Here is a 19,396-nt window from a genome sequence, read left to right on the forward strand (position 1 = left end):
TTATTCATATATGTAATAAAAGTCCCCCATTCAGTGGCAAATGTATCTGATTTTTTTGGTCCTTTTGCTATACATAGCTTTTGAGTTAATTTTTCTATTAGTGCTATTTCCCATACCTTATTATACCATTTAGTTATTGAGATTCCTTGTAGATCCTTCCAATATCTGGCTATAAGCACTCGCGCTGCTGTTAGAAGGTATCCCACCAATTTCTTACATAATAGGTCTTTATGCTGTCCATGGAATAAGTTTAAAAGTGCCAGTTCAGGAGATTTAATTATAGTTGTTCTGATTATTTTTGAAATTTCCAGAAAGCCTTGGGGGGATCTACACTATTGCTTTTAAAGCGCTTTAAATCACTTTGAAAACATTTTGAAAACTGTATATACAGTGTGTCCTGGGCCCCAACAGTTGTCAAAACTGTTATAAAGCGCTTTAAAGCACTTTAAAGCAGTAGTGTAGATCCCCCCCAGGTCCCAAAAAACTGAGACCTTTTTACAGTCCCACCACATATGTGTGGAAGACCCCACCGTATCGCATCCCCTCCAACATTTAGAAGAACTGTTCTTATACATGTATGAAATCCTCAAAGGGGTGAGATACCATTTTTGAGCTATTTTTATAGATGTTTCTCGAAACATGGCTGATGTGGACTTATAGGGAAATTGCATCCAAAGAGAAGACCATTCTTCCTCTTTGATTTCAATGTTCCAATCTCTTTCCCATACTTTTTTTCAGATTATTCATAAAGCCTGTATCTATGTTCAATAAAATACTATAAATCAAGGAGATTAATCCCTTTTCTGTATCTGTAGAGCTTACTATCAACCTTTCAAACTGCGTAAGGGGTCTGATTCCTTGTTCTCTAATATTGGATTGTCTTATAAAGTTACTTAATTGGTACCACATTAGCCAGTTTATGTTATATTGTTGTAATCGAATCCTCCAAGTCTCTTGTGTTATTGGTTGCATGTTTTCATAATAATCTCTTAGTCTATATAGGTTCTGTTCTTGAAGTGGTTTTACCTTAATTTTCCTATCTTTGTTTTTGAGCTCAGGATGAATATGGATCGGTGACAGGGGTGATATTCCTGGCATCAATTGTTCTTTACGACATTTCCAGATCCTAAAAATTTGAAGCATGCCTGAATTCTGGTTCATTAAGCTTTTTTAAAGTTCCTTTTTAACAAATGGAATACAGTGGGCATCTTCTTGGTTTAATAAAGCCGCTTCAATATTTGACCATTAGTTATTTTAACCCCAGAGGGGGAGATGGGGTAGGATCACAGAATCATAGGGTGGGATTAACCCCTGCCGTGGGATCAGCTCAATGACCATGACCACGGTTTGTCCGCCTGTCTGTGGCAATGTTCTGAGAGCACCCGAAAAATCTGCAATTAAAAAAATGACCCCTCCAATTAGGATGGAGAGACACTGCAGCCCTCTTACGAACATGGCAGCATACTCAGAGCAGAGTCCTATCCAAGGGAAGCTCCGAAGCATTGCAGGAAAAGTGATGGGTCTTGCTGTGTTATTAATATGGTGCAGAGTCTTTTGAATTTCAGCTGGAGCAGCAGAGCCTTTGGAATGTGATGGAGCTCATCACGGTCAGCTCTACAATTAGGCAGAGTGAGGAGCTTGCCTCAGGGAGCAGGTAAGCCCCCTCCCCCCCACTTACCTGGCTCCATCACGGTCCTTCAGCTAAGGTAGGGTGACCATATGAAAAGGAGGACAGGGCTCCTGTATCTTTAACAGTAATGTAGGAAAGGGAATTTCAGCAGGTGTAAGTTGAAGTGGGTGAAACTCCCTCTTCATCACAACAGTTAAAGCTACACTAGCTATAGTAGAGTGGCCAGATACAAAAGAGGGCAGGGCTTCTGCAGCTTGAACTGTTGTGATGAAGAGGGAATTTCACCCTCTTCAATTGACACCTGCTGAAATTCCCTTTCCTACATTACTGTTAAAGATACAGGAGCCCTGTCCTCCTTTTCATATGGTCACCCTACCTTAGCTGAAGCCACCACCCGGACCGTGATGGAGCCAGATTTTGGAAGCAGGAATAGATCCCAAAGGGTGAAGGGGAGCAATTGTATTGTTTGATTATGAATAATGATAAATTACAAATGTAAACAGTTGAGCAAATTTATGTAATATTTTCTTTCTTTGATTGATTGTTTTAATGTTATGTTTAATGTTATGTTAATGTATTTTAATTTTTTAATGTAATTAATAATTTATTAATGTATTTAATAATATATATATATATATATATATATATATATATATGTATATATATATATATATGAAATGATCTTTATTTGCTGTTGATTAGCTCTTTGGGAGCTGCCAGCTCCATGGCTGAAGAGATGTGTGAGCTTTCATTGTATTTTTATTTGGCATCCATTTTCTATCGATAAACTGCCACTCCTTTCGCAATAAACTGTTACTCCCCACTCTTTTCATCTTGGTAAATCCAAAGAATCTACTTTGACTGCGTCCTAAACAGATCACAGTTCAGAATAACACAGCAGGTGAAGTGATGGAGCCATCTGGGAAACCCACGTCAGCTGGATTTAACCCACTAAGCCTTGACTTCTGCATTCCACTTCATGACATAACTCTGCCTGTTGTATGTGAGATGACGATTCCTCAAGCTTCTCTTCTGAAAGATCAAGCCATCGGTAGAAGGGAAAAGCCCTATATTACATTCACTTGCCAGTACTATCAAGCCCACAGGATAAGAAGACAAGAGGTAGATGTTTATACAATGAGATGTTAGAAATACTGGAGTCTCTTTCTTATTTTTATTTTTTCATTTATTAGCTTTCAGAGTAGGAATTCACAGGAAAACTATTGTGTAATCAGAGGATTCAAGATTCTAGTGCTTTGGCAGGAAATAGCCAACCTAAGACATAATTCAGAGCATAAACCTATGCTTGTTCACTCATTCTGCTTAGTGAGTCTGATTCAAAGTAAACATGCATCCCATTGGGATTTGAGGATGCAAAACTATGGCATTGCACAGTGCCATCCTATGCACATGTACTCCAAACTAAGTCCCACTGTGCTCAATGATGCTTACTGTCAGGAAAATGTGTGCCTACATTTGTGGCCTAAGGAATGAAGAAAAAAGATATCAGCTAGTAGCTTCCCCACCATCTTCCCACTGATGTGCCTCAAGAGAGTTCTACTAGTAATCCATTGTCAGAGGGAGCAGGTCCATCTGTGCTTTGTCAATAAAAACCACGGATCCAGTTGAGATAGTTGTCGACTTTGGTATATATGCGAGGCCCAAGTACGGCAGTAAAAGCAAAAATCCCCTGGACTTGTCCTTCACAGATAAGGGGTCCACCGGAATCACCCTATTAAGAGAACAGAACACACTATGAAATATATAGTTATGGCTGAGACTATGATGGTGTCCTGGCTTGCAGGTAATGCTAATCCATAATTTATTAATCTCAAGAGTTGTTAAATTCTGGGTTGTCATGGTGTGTGAAGTCTGTCAGGGCAACAAACCATGGTTTGTCAACCACAAACAACCCAGGAAGAGAACCTGTGGTTTCATGTCTGGTTGTGAATTACAGGCTGTTTCAATCATGGATGGTCATTACATGTGAGTCCAGAACTGTGGGTTGTTCATGGGTTGTTTCTCCAGGCTATAGAAAAGGGTGGCTAGTACTGTAATGCCACAAAGGCATCTGGGATATGAGGAGGGAGTGGGCAGGGGAAGAAGAAAACAAATAACCTAGGGTTTTAGGTTCCCTTCCAACATCTTTGTGTTGTTGTTTTGTTAAAAAATATTTTTTTGCTAACTTCTGGTTCCCCCAAGACGGCTGAAACTTCCCCACTGGGACATGGATGGTGACGTTTGGCTACATAAGAATCAGCACTCAGTTTGCTATCCTTTTCTTCTGTGTTACTTTGGTTTGCATTATGGTGTATGTATGTACATGGTGTGAAGAAAGGTTTGTATGTACAGAAACATATACTCTTTACCACATTCAATAGTGTGTAATTCACTGGAATTTATCATAGTGCGTACAATGCTAGTTTAGCATGTATTATGCGAAGGGTAGCACATGCAAGTACAACTGTATTGTAAATGTTACACTTTGTGTATATTATATATGTGTACAGAACATATGACTACGCTGAACTATATACAGTGTGAATTTAGCATGTACTAAACTTTATTATGCATATGCTAATTTACATATAATTTTTATACCATTTGCATATGCATACTGGCGCCATCCTTTGCTCCCTTTATGGATGATGCATCAGTGTCCAGCCTGGTCCACTGTAACCTGGTTGCAATTTTGGGCTTGGTGAAAGAATTCCACCCACAGAAAAATCTCCTTACCCAGCATGCACCTTTGCATCCTCTCCAAGTTCCTGTACATAATATGTGTTCAGTCATTTTCCACTTTCGGTGAGCCTTTACACACAAGCGTTTCTCTTGTATGTTGACGTCAGCGCAATGAGGAACGTCAGGATAAGTCACTGAAAACCAAAAGGAAAGGGCGAGACGGTCCAGTAAGATGCTTGCAAGGGGTCGTGTTTGTTGTGTATGGGAGCAGCTGAGTGAAAAAATCTGGCCATGTGCAATGCCCCTTCCAGCATTTTGGGGCGCTTTAAGGAAGTCCTGCTGAGTGGCCCCACTGAACCTGGGAGAGGGCTATGGCTCAGCGGAAGAGCCCCTGTTCTGCATGCACCCACCACGCTCTGTGCCCCTCCTGCTTTTTATTTCATTTCTTAAGTGCTTTGAAAATTAAACAAGGAGTCTGTTATGGTGCAAAACAAACTGTTGATCTCCAGCACCATCTTTATTTGGATGTAAAAGAATGGATTAACGTTTTGTTGCTCAGACCCCACATCTGCCTTGTAATTCGGTTCTTGGACTAGTTTATTTTATTTTAGTCCCACCAGTTTACCTTCTGGCAAACTAGAGTTTTGTGATGGGTGATGCCCACCAGAGTAGCCATTTTATAAAGGGGCGGGTCCTCCCCATGGCAGCCATTTTGTGAGAGCACCTACGACAGTCTCAAAATTCCAACCGTGCCCACCAGCCCAAGGGCAACATTTCATGGAGCGCTTTCCACATCTATGGAGAAAATGTGCCTGAGTGCGCAGAGAATTATGAGCCGGTGATGATTCTTACGGTTAGGAGCTGTGGTTACGCCCCAACCCTGGATCCTGCATTTTGCTCCCACGGAGACAGAGACGGTGGGCAGGCGGAGAGGGGCGATGAACTTGCTGTACTTCACAGGTTTGTTCAATTTGAGCATCATGATGTCAGCAGTGTAGTTCAGACAGCTGTTCTTGGTGGTGCGGGCAGCGTCCGGGTAGCAATGGGCAGCCACACTGACTCTCGACTGTTCATTACCTCTTAGCATCTTTCTGTTGTGCATTCCAAGCCTCATCTTGATTTTGCCACTACTGGAAAAACAGCAAAGAAGGCCAAGGCCCAGATGGGCAAGTTCACTATGAAGGTCATCACACAGGAGAAAATCGCATTCCGTCGCTTCTCTGCCTGCGCATTTGTCCCTCATTACTTCCTTTTTTGAAAGAGTAAGTAAACAACCTGCATGGGCCCATTCAGTGGGCTGCTTTGATCGCACTGCTTCTCCTGCACACAGCAGCGGCAACTTCCACCTTTAAAATCAAGTCGGACTTACTGGGATGTGTTTTTGTTACACGAAAAAGGCTAAAACGGGTGGGGAGGCACGTGGGAGGTAGACATCATTCTGAGAGGGACCCACAAAAATCCGAGAGTGCCCAGTACCAAGCATGCATTAAAACACTTGTCTGATAGAGCTCTACATGAATGCTTGGGGTGGATATTTGTCCTGGGATTTCAGCTGCAGGTACTGTCATAGGACTTGCTGCTGAGCACGGCTGTCCAACTCTTCCAAAAGCAGACCCGAGGACCAAATACGTCCCTGCAAGAAGCCCACTCTTGTCCTCAGCAATTCCCCAGAAGGCCACCGCCCCTTTCCCCTCGCCACTAGTTATTTGGGAGTTTCCCCGTTTTTGCAGTTTTCCTCTCATTTCAAAAACTTTAAAAATGCCTCTCCTGAGGCTACTAGCAGGAAGAACTTTCAGAGCTTCATCACACCAGCATTATACTGTGCAATCACTGTGAATTGCGTGCAAAGGACTCCAAAGTTTTCCAGCTAATAATCTGCTTTTATTGTGAAGTACTCTGAAGTTTTCCAGGTAATAATCTCCTTTGACTGTGAAGTACTCCCATACATCCTGCTTTAATTGTGCTATAAAGGGAAAAGAATCGAGCAATTTTGCTAATAGTTTTTGAGCAAATCATTTGTTTTTTTCCGAGTGGCCACTGGGCAGAATGTGATATGTTTAAATAAAAATTAAACAAATGCTTACATCAAAATTGGCACAGTAATAGATATTAAGGAGAGCTTTAAGCATACCAAATTTGAATCGGATTGGGTCATCCATTGATTTTTTATGATTTTTTTACATTTCCCCCCTTAAACCCTTTGTAAAAGATCTTAGGACCGCTGCTACCCAGGGTGTGATTTAGCACCAACAACAATGCCAGTTTAGCGCTGTAGGGGATAATTCGAGTTGTTATCTCATTTTGCTTATATAGTGCTTATATAGCATATGAAAACTTGTAAACTTACACCTCTGCTGTAGCGCATTGGGGAGATCCATTGAGGTTCACTCACACAAGTTCTTATCCCCACCCCCCAGATCTTCTTTGTACCTCCTCCTACTGTTTATAGGTTGTTTGAAGTGGGGACAACTCCCCCTCTAACAGGGATTGGATTTTGCTTCTCTTGTTACTGAACACCAAAGTAGAACGTTAGATAAGACTGCAGTCAACTCTTTTGCAGGCTTACTCAGTAAATAAATTCTATTGAGTTCAATGGAATGCATTTCCAAATTAGAGCCCCTCGGATTGCAGTCTTAATTTTTGCAACTTTAAAAAGGGAAAAAATGGGGTAGGTGGCTGGGGTGGGGGAGTGAAGCGAGGTAGGAAGTGGCCATCTCAACTCCCAGGGTACGGCGGAGGAGACTTCAAATGCAGTGCCAGGACCTCCAATGACAGAGAAATTGAGAGGGAAATCACAGTTAGTAAGAGGATTAAGCTATCCTTTCCCATGTGGGGGCTCCCAATAAAAACTGGACTCCCCATTGTTAAAAAAAAAGGAAAAGAAAAAGGTGTGGAGATGCAGGATTTCCCCCCCCCTCGAGAACATTTCCATCTCTGCTTCCCCCTGTGTGTGTCTCCTGCCATCCCCTACTCAACTTTACATACTCAAAGGAAAGGACACACGGATGGATGGACAGACAGACAGACACACACACACACACACACAGAGATTCATTCAGAAGCAGCCAAAGGACTTTGCTTGAAACTGACAAGACATTTGGGTGAAACTTACCAGCCTTTGAAGAGCACCTCTGACAGACCTACCGGAATGAGTTCCTTTGCAGTGGAATATGGTTAAAAACACATACAGATCTAAAGAGTCTCTCCCTCCCCGATCTTCCTTTCCTCCCTCGTTGTCCAGTCTACTTGATTTGTATATATGTGGGTGAGGGTTGCTGCTGCAAATCCCATTGTATTGTATTTCTTTATTTACAGTCAACAGACCAATATAAAACAAGAAGATACACCATTATATAAAATAGTACAAAGTAGAGATAAAAAAGAGGGAGTGTTACAAAATCACTAAAGATACTAGATTGTTATTTGTTGGTTTCTGAAAAGGAAGCAGAATTGGGTTATTGGGGCCTAGCATAGTGAAAAAGGGAGGGATATATAAATAATAAAATTTCTAATCTGTGGATTTAAGCGCAATCAACATCCATTAAAGGTCTGGTGCGGATGGCCAAATTCAGGAATTTAGCCACCTACTCAGTGGTAGATTTACTGGAGCCCTGAAGTAGACTAATCAGGAGTGACTCAGGGGAGCGTCCAGGGAGATGTTGCATAATAGGACATAATAGGTCTTTTCTTGCCTGTTGGTAAAAATTGCAATGGAAGAGCACATGCAGAATGGATTCCACCTCGATGTTATTAAATGGGCAGTATCTGTTTTTGGATGGAATTTTCTTATATCTGCCCTCCAGCAACTTGGAGGGGAGGACGTTAAATCTTGCTAGGGTGAATGCCTTCCTGTATTTGGGAATGGTTAACCAACCCAGATATGGCATTCCATCTTGATTTCAACTGCTAACATCCCCTTGGTCTGTGCTTAGGAAAAGGGCGCAGAAAGAAGGGGAAATTTTCCATCCCCCATTCTCTCTGTTTCTCTCCCCTCCAAGCACAGACCAAGGGGCAGCAGGTCACGTTAGCAGTTGAAATTAATGCAATTTACTTTTGAGTAAAGTAAATCCCCTAACCCTGCCTGGAGGCTCCCTCCCTCCCTCCCTCCCTCGATGGCTCCTGCTTAGGAAAAGCTCCCAGGTGTGGAAAGAAGGGAAATCTTTCCACCACCCTTCACCGTTTCTCTCCCCTCCAAGCACAGACCAAGGGGCAGCAGGTTATGTAAGCTGTGGAAATCAATGGGATTTACTTTTGAGTAAAGTAAATCCCATTGAAGATGCACAGTTTCAGATGTTCAAAGGCATGGAAATGTGATCCTAAGTTCCTCCGCACTAACAGAATATAAGCTCCAATGGATTTGAGGGAAGAAATGTAATTTTTTTTTAAAAAAAATCAATGGATGACCCAATCTGGTTCAAATTCGGCATGCTGAAATCTCTCCTAAATACCTACTACTGTGCCAATTTGGATTTCTTTGTCTTTAAAAAAGAGGGTGCTGCTGGCAAGGAGGTTGCATTTCCCACATTTCTTTTAAAGTGAAAATAGATTAGTTAAAATGGAGGAAGCAGGAGTAGGAAGGATTTGAATTGGCAATTAAAAACACCCGCTGGAGACAAGACACACCCCTTTCATTCATCAGCATTTCTGCCCCTTGAAAATACACCCACAGAACACCGGATTCAAAACAAGGGATGAAAGTGCATGCTGCAGTTTGAGCGATGTGCTTTTGCATGCCCTGAAGAACCAGACTTTCCCTGCACCAAGATATTGCACATCTTTTGGCTTTATAGCACAATTAAAGCAGGATGTATGGGAGTACTTCACAATAAAAGCAGATTATAAACTGGAAATCCTGAAGCTACCAGTTACAACATGTAGTTTTGGTTCTGCCCCTCTACCCTTCATTCCATCCCTCTTTGCTTCTGTTCCTGCCCACACCCAGAATGTGGGGTGTGAGAACTTCTCCGATATTGCAATTGGGACGTGCAGGTGGAAAGAGTTCCATCTCTGCTGTCGTAAAAAGAAGATTTCAACTTAAACTTCACTGTAAAATTTTACAGTGATTTTTTGGCAGGGATCACATGAAATGCCCTATTAACAGGACCTTGCATTCCTGTTGGGTTCCTGTCCCAGATTCATACTTGGAAAAGTTGTGACGGGGAATCCTGAAAATGCCCCCATTGAAGCCCCTCAATTTAATGTGAATAAATTACTAAAACACACTCCTGACACTTTCCCTCTAGCCCCCACCTTCATGCCTTTAAAGACAACAAGATACGGAAAGCTCCAAGGCTGTCTTGATCTCTTGATCCTTATCTGCCAGGATTACGTGTTACTTTTTGCATAAGAACTCTGCTTGTGTTTAGGAACCAGGCTGAGCAACATAGACTTGGAGACGTGCATTGTTTAATTTATTTACCATCTAGATCCCTCTGACTAGGCATTTCTGAAGGGTCAGAGCATACTCTGGAATTCCTATTTCTCCTTGAGGTGCTTATCAAAGAACAGAATGCACATTTTGTACCAGTTATAGGCTGCCAAAATATGGCATTGTTTATTTAAGAATGGGTTTCTGTTTTAGGAACATGTATGAGACTTGTGATCAGTCATAGGAGGGAAAAGTGTGACTTCATCACAGACACTTTGATGAGTTTAAAAGTATGCTGACGTGAATAATGGAGAGAAAGTTTTTCTCCATCGGTTTGAATCTCTGTGTCTGGACTGGTTGTGAAGTCGTTCCTTCACTATCAGGTAAGGGGAATTTCCCTAACAGTTGCATGTATTTTACTGCAATGTAACTTCTACACAGGTAAAAGCAAAGGGCTGCATTCAAGACCGGAGCTCTTCAGAACACACACCATGGTCACTATTGGTCATGGATGAATGAACCTTGAACAATGCCCAAGATCTGAAACTGGATTCCAGACATATTCACCAGTGCCTTGACATGATAATCCTCACCTTTCATAGCAATGAGCAGCACTGAGCACCCAGTTAGAATCAATCAATACTCCAGCACAGAAGGGGCCTTTTGAGTTATGGAGCATCACAAGCCATGGATGTTCAGTCTCACTGCATTCCTCGCCTCCAAGGACCCGCTTACGGTGTGCTGACACTGCAACACAGACCAAGAAAGCTCACTGTCCCACTGGGATGGGCACCGATGCTGTTCAAAAGAAGACTGCAATACCTCCAAAATCACTTCCCCCAAATAACTCAATTATCCCTTTCATTCTTTAAGGAGAGAGGCTAAGAGGTACTTCACATGTGGGTTTGCTGTGTGACCATTCAGTGTTGAAGAAGTTTAAAATATGTTTCAGCACTACACTTTACACATCTCTCTAGCATATGCTGCACACAACAGCCCATCCGCATCCATATCATGCGCAAGAAAAGGAAAATCAGAATGTAACGAGTCACATGCAATGCTCTTCGGACAACAATACAGGTTACTTACACACATAAAGAGAGAACTGCTACACATCTAACACAAATGCATTTAGAAGTGGAAGACAAACTGATGCACACCCACTATCCCCCAGCCTTCCCAAGTTTCTGGTCAGATTGCATCGAAATGTGGGCTCTTACCAAAAGACGGCAGCAGCAACAGAAAGACAGCCAGCAGTTTGGAAGGTTCCATAGCAGCAGATGTGCCTGGCGAAGTGTCCCTATGTACTTTAGAAATGGGGAATAAGTTCAGCGATTAAGACAACAGAGAACAAAATGTTCATCTCAACTCCTTTATTACATCCCCCATGGGTTGACACACTCATGTCTGCCAATCTGGCATCTCCTGTGAGAATGCATACAATCAATCATCCCAGTGCCTTCTTTTTCCCAAATCCAGGCAAACACGAGAAACAGCATTGCTTAATCAAACCGAGGTTCTTGGTGATAATTTTCTCTAGTTTGTCTTTGTTTGGTTTGGATAAACAATCCCCACTTTCTGGACCGGGTTAGGGTTCCTCTCTTCACATTGTCTGATCTGGCCTTGCTGTTCCCCAAATGACAAGCACTCTGAACTTCTCACAAATCAATGATGCAATATAGTCATGTGGGGCAGGTAAATAATCCCCCATCCCATCCACAATTTGCCTCTGCCAAATGCCCAAGGGGAAATAGTGTCCACAGCTGCTAAATCCTTCACTGGACTTTTTCGCTAGTACCTTTCCGCCAGAAAATGCCTACAGCCTGGGGCTAATTGTTTTATGAAATCTTTACTGCTAAAAGTGATAAGACATCACAATTTGACATAATAAAAACATGTAAAAAGATAAGCTAAAATAAATAAGTTAAATAGGTTAAAATGGATAATATAAAGTAAAAGTAAAATAATGAACACAATTGGAATATGAAGATAAAAATCACATTAACATACATTAAGAATTTTAACTCAAAATTGTCCTGGAAGCCACACTTCCTTACAGTGAAGTTGAAATCCTCCCACTCTATTCACTCTCTATTATGGTTCTCCAGATTTCATGGAGGGAGCTTGGTTGCTCCCATAGAAGAGGTATTCCGAAAGCAGCCACCGAGAAGGCCCTCTCCCTGTTCCCACCAAGCGTGCCTCTGAAGAAGGTGGGACTGAAAGAAGAGCTTCTCCAGAAGATCTCAACGCACGGGCAGGCTCATAAGGGAGAATACGTTCTTTCAAATAACCTGGACCCGAACCATATAGGGCTTTATAGGTCATAACCAGCACTTTGAATTGTGCCTGGAAACAGACTGGAAGCCAGTGGAACTGTTTTAACAGGGGAGTTGTATGCTCCCTGTAACCAGCCCCTGTCAACTATCTGGCTGCAGCTCTTTGAACCAGCTGGAGTTTCCAAACACTCTTCAAAGGCAGCCCCACGTAAAGCACGTTACAGTAATCCAATCGGGATGTCTGATGAAAAAGCAATAGTAGTTGCCAATTGCTGACTTTAAAAGTCTCAAGACTAATGTGAATACGGACTAAATAAAAACTTTGCAGCAGCAGAAAAAGAAGGGGATTTCCCCCTCTTCTTCTTCATTCTATCTAAGGGTAGGCCTTGAAGGGCTGTTGTGAATCTCTCCAACCTGACTGAAATGTCATTGTCCATCCCCTGCCACCACCAAAACCTGAAACGACACCCTAAATCTGGCACTGGCCTAAGCTTCCAAGCATTCTTCAATGCCAAACCCACCTACACCCATTAGACAGTGTTAATTGCTCCTTGAGGTTGCAAGACTGGAAACTTTCCTGTTTTGTAATTCTAAAAGGCTCTGCCTCTGTTCAAATTCATGCCCTACCCTCTCTCCTCGCAGCTCCTTGATCGAGACAGGTGGAGAATCATGAAACTGCCACCCTCTGCATCAGGCCTGGCTCCTTTGAAACACTAGCAATCCAACGTGTGTTAAAGAAACAGCCAGGGAGCAAGAAACCTTCAGGAGCTACAATCAAGAAAAAACCTCTCCTCTTCAGTCCTTCTGGTCAAGAACCATTGCGCTGGGCACTTGCTGTGGATGACTCATAGTTCAAGTTGCCAGTTGATGCTCCTTCATTGCAAGATACCAGAATGCTATTTGCAAAGCAGGTACCTGCTCTTAGGACAAGATAGTTTTTAAGGAATGCTAGAGAACTAATGCCTGAGTGCACAGTGATATTTCTTTTTTAACACATTTGATGAAACTGACAAAGATTTTCCTGTTGCAGTTTCTCCAGGCTTCTTTAGGCTGGATGAAGAGTGAGTAGAAATAGTCATTAATTTCAGCAATGCTTTGGCGCTGCAGTAAATAAGGATATAAAGTATAAGTAAATATAAATTAATAGCTTTCATATATAGAAGAATTGAAACATACCTTTTTGCAATAATACTCACAAATCCTGTGGTTCCTATTGGAAAAGACCTCCACGTTGAAGTCTTTTATGCCCACTGCAAACTAATTGCCTGTACAATCAGATGATCATAATTGAGCAGAAAGGGCTAAAGGAAGAGACTGTATGCACTTATAGCATTTAAGGCTAAGGTACTAGAACTGGAGAGGTATTAACGCTTCATAAACCTCAATGGTCCTGAATTTCAAATGATCCTGAAATGCAATAGAAACTTTATAACATGTTAAAGTGGTCTGATGAAAAAGGAACAGTAGTTGCCATTAGCTGCCCCTTGAGAACACACCCACAGAACACCAGATTCAAAACAAAGGATGAAAGTACCTGTTGCAGTTTGAGCGATGTGCTTTCGCATGACCGGAAGAACCCTACTTTCAGTGGACCAAAATATTTCACTTCTTTTGGCTAAGAAGCACAATTAAAGCAGGTTGCATGGGAGTACTTCACAATAAAAACAGATTAGAAGTCCTTTGCACACAATTCGCAATGATTGCACAGTATAACGCTAATGTGATGAAGCTCGGAGTTACTGCTTGTACTTGGGTGAAGTAAGGGGCACAATTGTGTTTGTCTTCTTTACTTGATGTCAATAACCACGGGGGGGGGGAGAGATGGGGTAGGATCACAGAATTATAGGGTGGGATTAACCCCTGCCGGGGGATCAGCTCAATGACCAGGATCACGGTTTGTCCGCCTGTCTGTGGCAGTGTTCTGAGAGCACACGAAAAATCTGCAATAAAAAAAATGACCCCTCCAATTAGGATGGAGAGACACTGCAACCCTCTTACGAACATGGTAGCATACTCAGAGCAGAGTCCTATCCAAGGGAAGCTCAGAACCATTGCAGGAAAAGAGATGGGTCTTGTTGTGTTATTAATAATGGTGCAGAGTCTTTTGAATTCCAGCCAGAGCAGCAGAGAACGGCAAGCAGCAGAGACTTACATTCTGATTTTCCTTTTCTTGCACATGATATGGATGTGGATGGGCTGTTGTGTGCAGCATATGCTAGAGAGATGTGTAATTTTTAGCGCTGAAACATATTTTAAACTTCTTCAACACTGAATGGTCACACAGCAAACCCACATGTGAAGTACCTCTTAGCCTCTCTCCTTAAAGAATGAAAGGGATCATGGAGTTATTTGGGGGAAGTGGCAGAGCCTTGAGTGCTTGGTGTACACTTTCCCCCCAGAAAGGGGTCTTTTGACCACCATAACAGAACCCTAGGGCCCAGGTTTCTCCAACATAGCAAAAACAACAAAAACTTTTGCCCTCAGTGTGAAATTATTTATAGTTAGTTGCTGTATCCAGCAAATAACAGACTGTCTATGTCTGAAGCACTCATGAAATTCTATGACACCATCAAAGTTTAATGTCACTAAACAGGGAACTTAACCCCCCCCCAAAAAAAGTAAGGGGCTATTGTCCTATGTAGTGTGGAGTAGTGGTCTGTGACACACATTTAGGGCGTCATTTCAGGTTTTGGTGGTGGCAGGGGATGGACAGTGACATTTCAGGCAGGTGGGAGAGATTCGCAACAGCCCTTCAAGGCCAACCCTTAGATAGAGTGAAGAAGAAGAGGGGGAAATCCCCTTCCTTTTCTGCTGCTGCAAACTTTTTATTTAGTCCGTATTCACGTTAGTCTTGAGACTTTTAAAGTCAGCAATTGGCAACTACTTTTTTTTTCCATCAGACCAGTTTAAAACGTTGTAAAGTTTCTGTTGCATTTCAGGATCATTTGAAATTCAGGATCTTTGAGGTTTATGAAGCGTTAATACCTCTCCAGTTCTATCCATTTTTAACCTATTTAGCTTATTTATTTCAACTTATCTTTTTATTTGTTTTCATTATGTCAAATTGTGATGGCTTATCACTTTTAGCAATAAAGATTTCCTAAAACAATTAGCCCCAGGCTGTAGGCATTTTCTGGAGGAAAGATACTAGTGAAAAAGACCAGTGAAGGATTTAGCAGCTGTGGACGCTGTTTCTCCTTGTGCGTTTGTTAGAACAAATTGTGGATGGGATGGGGGATTATTTACCTGCCCCACATGACTCTATTGCCTCATTGATTTGTGAGAAGTTCAGAGTGCCTGTCATTTGGGGAACGGCAAGGCCAGATCAGACAATGTGAAGAGAGGAACCCTAACCCGGTCCAGAAAGTGGGGATTGTTTATCCAAACCAAACAAAGACAAACTAGAGAAAATTATCACCAAGAACCTGGTCTGATTAAGCAATGCTGTTTCTCGTGTTTGCCTGGATTTGGGAAAAAGAAGGCACTGGGAATGATTGATTGTATGCATTCTCACAGGAGATGCCAGATTGGCAGAGATGAGTGTGTCAACCCATGGGGGATATAATAAAGGAGTTGAGATGAACATTTTGTGCTCCGTTGTCTTAATCGCTGAACTTATTCTGCACTTCTAAAGTACGTAGGGTTACTTCGCCAGCACATCTGCTGCTATGGAACCTTCCAAACTGATGGCTGTCTTTCTGTTGCTGCTGCCGTCTTTTGGTAAGAGCCCGCATTTCGATGCAATCTGACCAGAAACTTGGGAAGGCTGGGGGATAGTGGGTGTGCATCAGTTTGTCTTCCACTTGTAATTGCCTTTGTGGGAGATGTATAGCAGTTCTCTCTTTATGCGTGTAAGTGACCTGTATTGTTGTCCGAAGAGAATTGCATGTGACTCGTTACATTCTGATTTTCCTTTCTTTGCACATGGATTTGGATGTGGATGGGTTGTTGTGTGCGGCATATGCTGGAGAGATGTAAAGAGTAGAGCTGAAACATATTTTAAATGTTCTTCAACATTGAGTGATCACACACCAAACCCACATGTGAAGTGCCTCTTGGCCTCTCTCCTTAAGGAATGAAAGAGATAATTGAGTTATTTGGGGGGAGTGATTTTGGAGGTACTGCAATCTTCTGTTGAAGAGCATTGGTGCCCGTCCCATTGGGACAGTGACCTTTTTGTTCTGTGTTGCAGTGTCAGCCCACCGCAAGAGGGTCCTTGGTGGCGAGGAATGCAGTGAGTCTGAACATCCATGGCTTGTGATACTCTCTGACTCTGAAGACCCCATCTGTGCTGGAATATTGATCGATAAAAACTGGGTGCTCAGTGCTGCTCATTGCTACAACGGGTGAGAAATATCATGTCAAGGCGCTGGTGAATATGTTTGGGATCCAGTTTCAGAACTTGGACAATGTTTCAGGTTCATTCATCCAAGACCATTAGTGACCATGGGGTGTGTTCTTAAGAACTCCCCCCTTGAATGCAGCCCTTTGCTTTTACACGCGGAAAGCTTACATTGCAATAAACTTCCATGCAACTTTTCCAGATATGAGTCTGGGGCAGGAACCCAACAGGAATGCAAGGTCCTGTTGATAGGACTTTTCATGAGATCCCTGCCAAAAAACTCACTGTAAAATTTCACAGTGAAGTTCAAGTTGAAATCTTCTTTTTACGACAGGGGGGATGGAACTCTTTCCACCTGCACGCCCCAATTGCAATATCGGAGAAATTTTCACACACACCCATTCTGGTTGGTGGGTGGGAACTGAAACAAAGAGGGACGGACCGAAGGCTAAAGGGGCGGAGCCAAAACCACATGTAACTGAAAGTTCTTCCTGCTAGTAACTCAGCCTCAGGAGAGGCATTTCAAGCTTTTGAAATGGGAGGGAAACTGCACAAAACCCAGGAAACTCCGAAATAATGAGTGGCGAGAGGAAAGGGGGGTTGGCCCTCTGGGGAATCACTGAGGACTAGAGTGGGCTTCTTGCAGGGCCATATTTGGTCCTCGGGTCTGAGGTCCCCCACCTCTGCTTTAGGAAGAGATGGACAGCCATGCTCAGCAGCAAGTCCTGTGACAGTACCTGCAGGCGAGATCCCAGGACAAATATTCACCCCAAGCATTCAAGTAGAGCTCTATCAGACAAGTGTTGTATTGCACGCACGTTACTGGGCACTCTTGGATTTTCGTGGGACCCTCTCAAAATGTTGTCTGCCTCCCGCATGTGTCCCCATCCCTTCTAGATCTTTTTGTGTGACATCCCTCCCCCTCCCCCAGTAAATCCGACTTGTTTTAAAGACGGAAGTTGCCACTGTCTCTTGCTGTGTGCAGGAGAAGCAGCGGAATCAAAGTGGACCACTGAATGGGCCACGTGCAGGTTGCTTGCTTCCTCTTTCAAAATGAGGGACAATGCGATTTTCCTCCTGTGTGATGGCACTCATAGTCAACTTGCCCATCTGGGCCTTTGACCTCTTTGCTGTTTTTCCTATAGTAGCAAAATTGAGATAAGGCTCGGACTGCATAACAGAGATGTGCTAAGAGGTAGTGAAAAGACAAGAGTCGGTGCGGCCACACACTGCTACCCGGACACTGCCCGCACCACCAAGAACAGCTGTGTGAACTTCACTGCTGACATCATGATGATCAAATTGAACAAACCTGTGAAATACAGCAAGTTCATCACCCCTCTCCGCCTGCCCACTGCCTCTATCCCCGCGGGAGCAAAATGCAGGGTCCAGGGTTGGGGCGTAACCACAGCTACTGCAGGTAAGAAAATCAACACCTGCTCATAATTCTCTGTACACTCAGGCACATTTTCTCCATAGATGTGGAAAGCACTCCCTGAAATGTTGCCCTTGGTTTGGTGGGCACGTTTGGAATGTTGAGACTGTCGTAGGTGCTCTCACAAAATGGCTGCCATGGGGAGGACCCACCCATTTATAAAATGGCTACTGTGGTGGGCATCACCCATTACAAAACTCTAGTTTGCCAGAAGGTAAACTGGTGGGACTAAAATAAAATAAACTAGTCCCAGAACCGAATTACAAGGCAGAGGTGGGGTCTGAGCAACAAAACATTAATCCATTCTTTTACATCCAAATAAAGATTGTGCTGCAGATCAACAGTTCATTTTGCATCATAACAGACTCATTGTTTATTTTTTAAAGCACTTAAGCAATGAAATAAAAAGCAGAAGGGGCACAGAGCGTGGTGGGTGCATGCAGAACAGGGGCTCTTCCGCTGAGCCATAGCCCTCTCCCAGGTTCAGTGGGGCCACTCAGCAGGACTTCCTTAAAGCTCCCCAAAATGCTGGAAGGGGCATTGCACATGGCCAGATTTTTTCACCCAGCTGCTCCCATACACAGCAAACACGACTCCTTGCAAGCATCTTGCTGGACCGTCTCGCCCTTTCCTTTTGGTTTTCAGAGACTTATCCTGAAGTTCCTCATTGTGGTGATGTCAACATATATGAGAAACGCTTGTGTGTGAAGGCTCACCCAAAGTGGAAAATAACCAACCACATATTATGTGCAGGACTTCTGAACGAATGCAAAGGTGCATGCTGGGTAAGGAGATTTTGCTGTGAGCAGAATTGCGAAGGAAAGATGTTCGGCTCCTAGAGCCATGAAAAAGCCCAGGCCAAGAGGTTCAGCTGGTGACCTTTCACCAAGCCCAAAATTGCAACCAGGTTACAGTTACCCAGGCTGGACACTGATGCATCATCCAAAAAGAGAGCAAAGGATGGCAACAACAATTTGCATATGCAAATTGTATATAAATTATATGTAAACTAGCATATGCATAATAAAGTTTAGTACATGCTAAATTCACACTGTATATAGTTCAGCCCAGTCATATGTACTGTACAACAATCACTAAGGTGGTGAAGGGGAACCTAAAACACTAGGTTATTTGTTTTCTTCTTCCCCTGCCCACTCACTCTTCAAATCCCAGATGCCTTTGTAGCATTACAGTATTAGCTGGGATTTTTGACCACCCCTGCCAGCCTTTTCTATACCGTGGAGAAACAACCCATGAACAACCCACAGTTCTGGATTCACATGTAATGACAACCCATGGTTGAAACAGCCTGTAGTTCACAACCAGACATGAAACTACAGGTTTTCTTCCTGCGTTGTTTGTGGTTGACAATCCATGGTTTGTTAGCCTGACAGAGTTCGCACACCATGACAACCCAGAATTTAACAACTCATGGGATTAATAAATTATGGATTAGCATTAGATGCAAGCCAGGTCACTATCGTAGTCTAAGCCATAACTATATATTTCATACTGTCTTCTGGTCTCTCAATAGGGTGATTCTGGTGGACCCCTTATCTGTGATGGACAACTCCAGGGGATTGTATCTTATGGTGATCCACCTGAGCTTGGCATCTATACCAAGGTCCACAGCTATCGCAAATGGATCCGTGGTTTTTATTGA

The 19,396-nt window shown here is 42.9% G+C and overlaps 2 protein-coding genes across 2 annotated transcripts; one reads left to right on the plus strand and one right to left on the minus strand.

Moving 5' to 3' along the window:
• Positions 1-3,233: 3,233 nt before the first annotated feature.
• On the minus strand, positions 3,234-10,952 carry LOC134408374 (gilatoxin-like). The gene is made up of 5 exons (XM_063140633.1): positions 10,901-10,952; positions 10,274-10,427; positions 5,165-5,439; positions 4,367-4,506; positions 3,234-3,362 (listed from the first exon to the last, which is right to left on the minus strand). Exons 1-5 carry the CDS (start codon positions 10,950-10,952, stop codon positions 3,234-3,236), a joined length of 750 nt encoding a protein of 249 aa, XP_062996703.1.
• A 4,672-nt stretch (positions 10,953-15,624) lies between these two features.
• Positions 15,625-19,396, plus strand: LOC134408375 (gilatoxin-like). Its single transcript, XM_063140634.1, has 5 exons — positions 15,625-15,676; positions 16,149-16,302; positions 17,444-17,718; positions 18,379-18,518; positions 19,268-19,396. The coding sequence occupies exons 1-5, from the start codon at positions 15,625-15,627 to the stop codon at positions 19,394-19,396; spliced, it is 750 nt and encodes a 249-aa protein (XP_062996704.1).

Source organism: Elgaria multicarinata, chromosome 13, assembly GCF_023053635.1.
Source record: "Elgaria multicarinata webbii isolate HBS135686 ecotype San Diego chromosome 13, rElgMul1.1.pri, whole genome shotgun sequence".
In the NCBI taxonomy this organism is placed as follows: domain Eukaryota; kingdom Metazoa; phylum Chordata; class Lepidosauria; order Squamata; family Anguidae; genus Elgaria; species Elgaria multicarinata.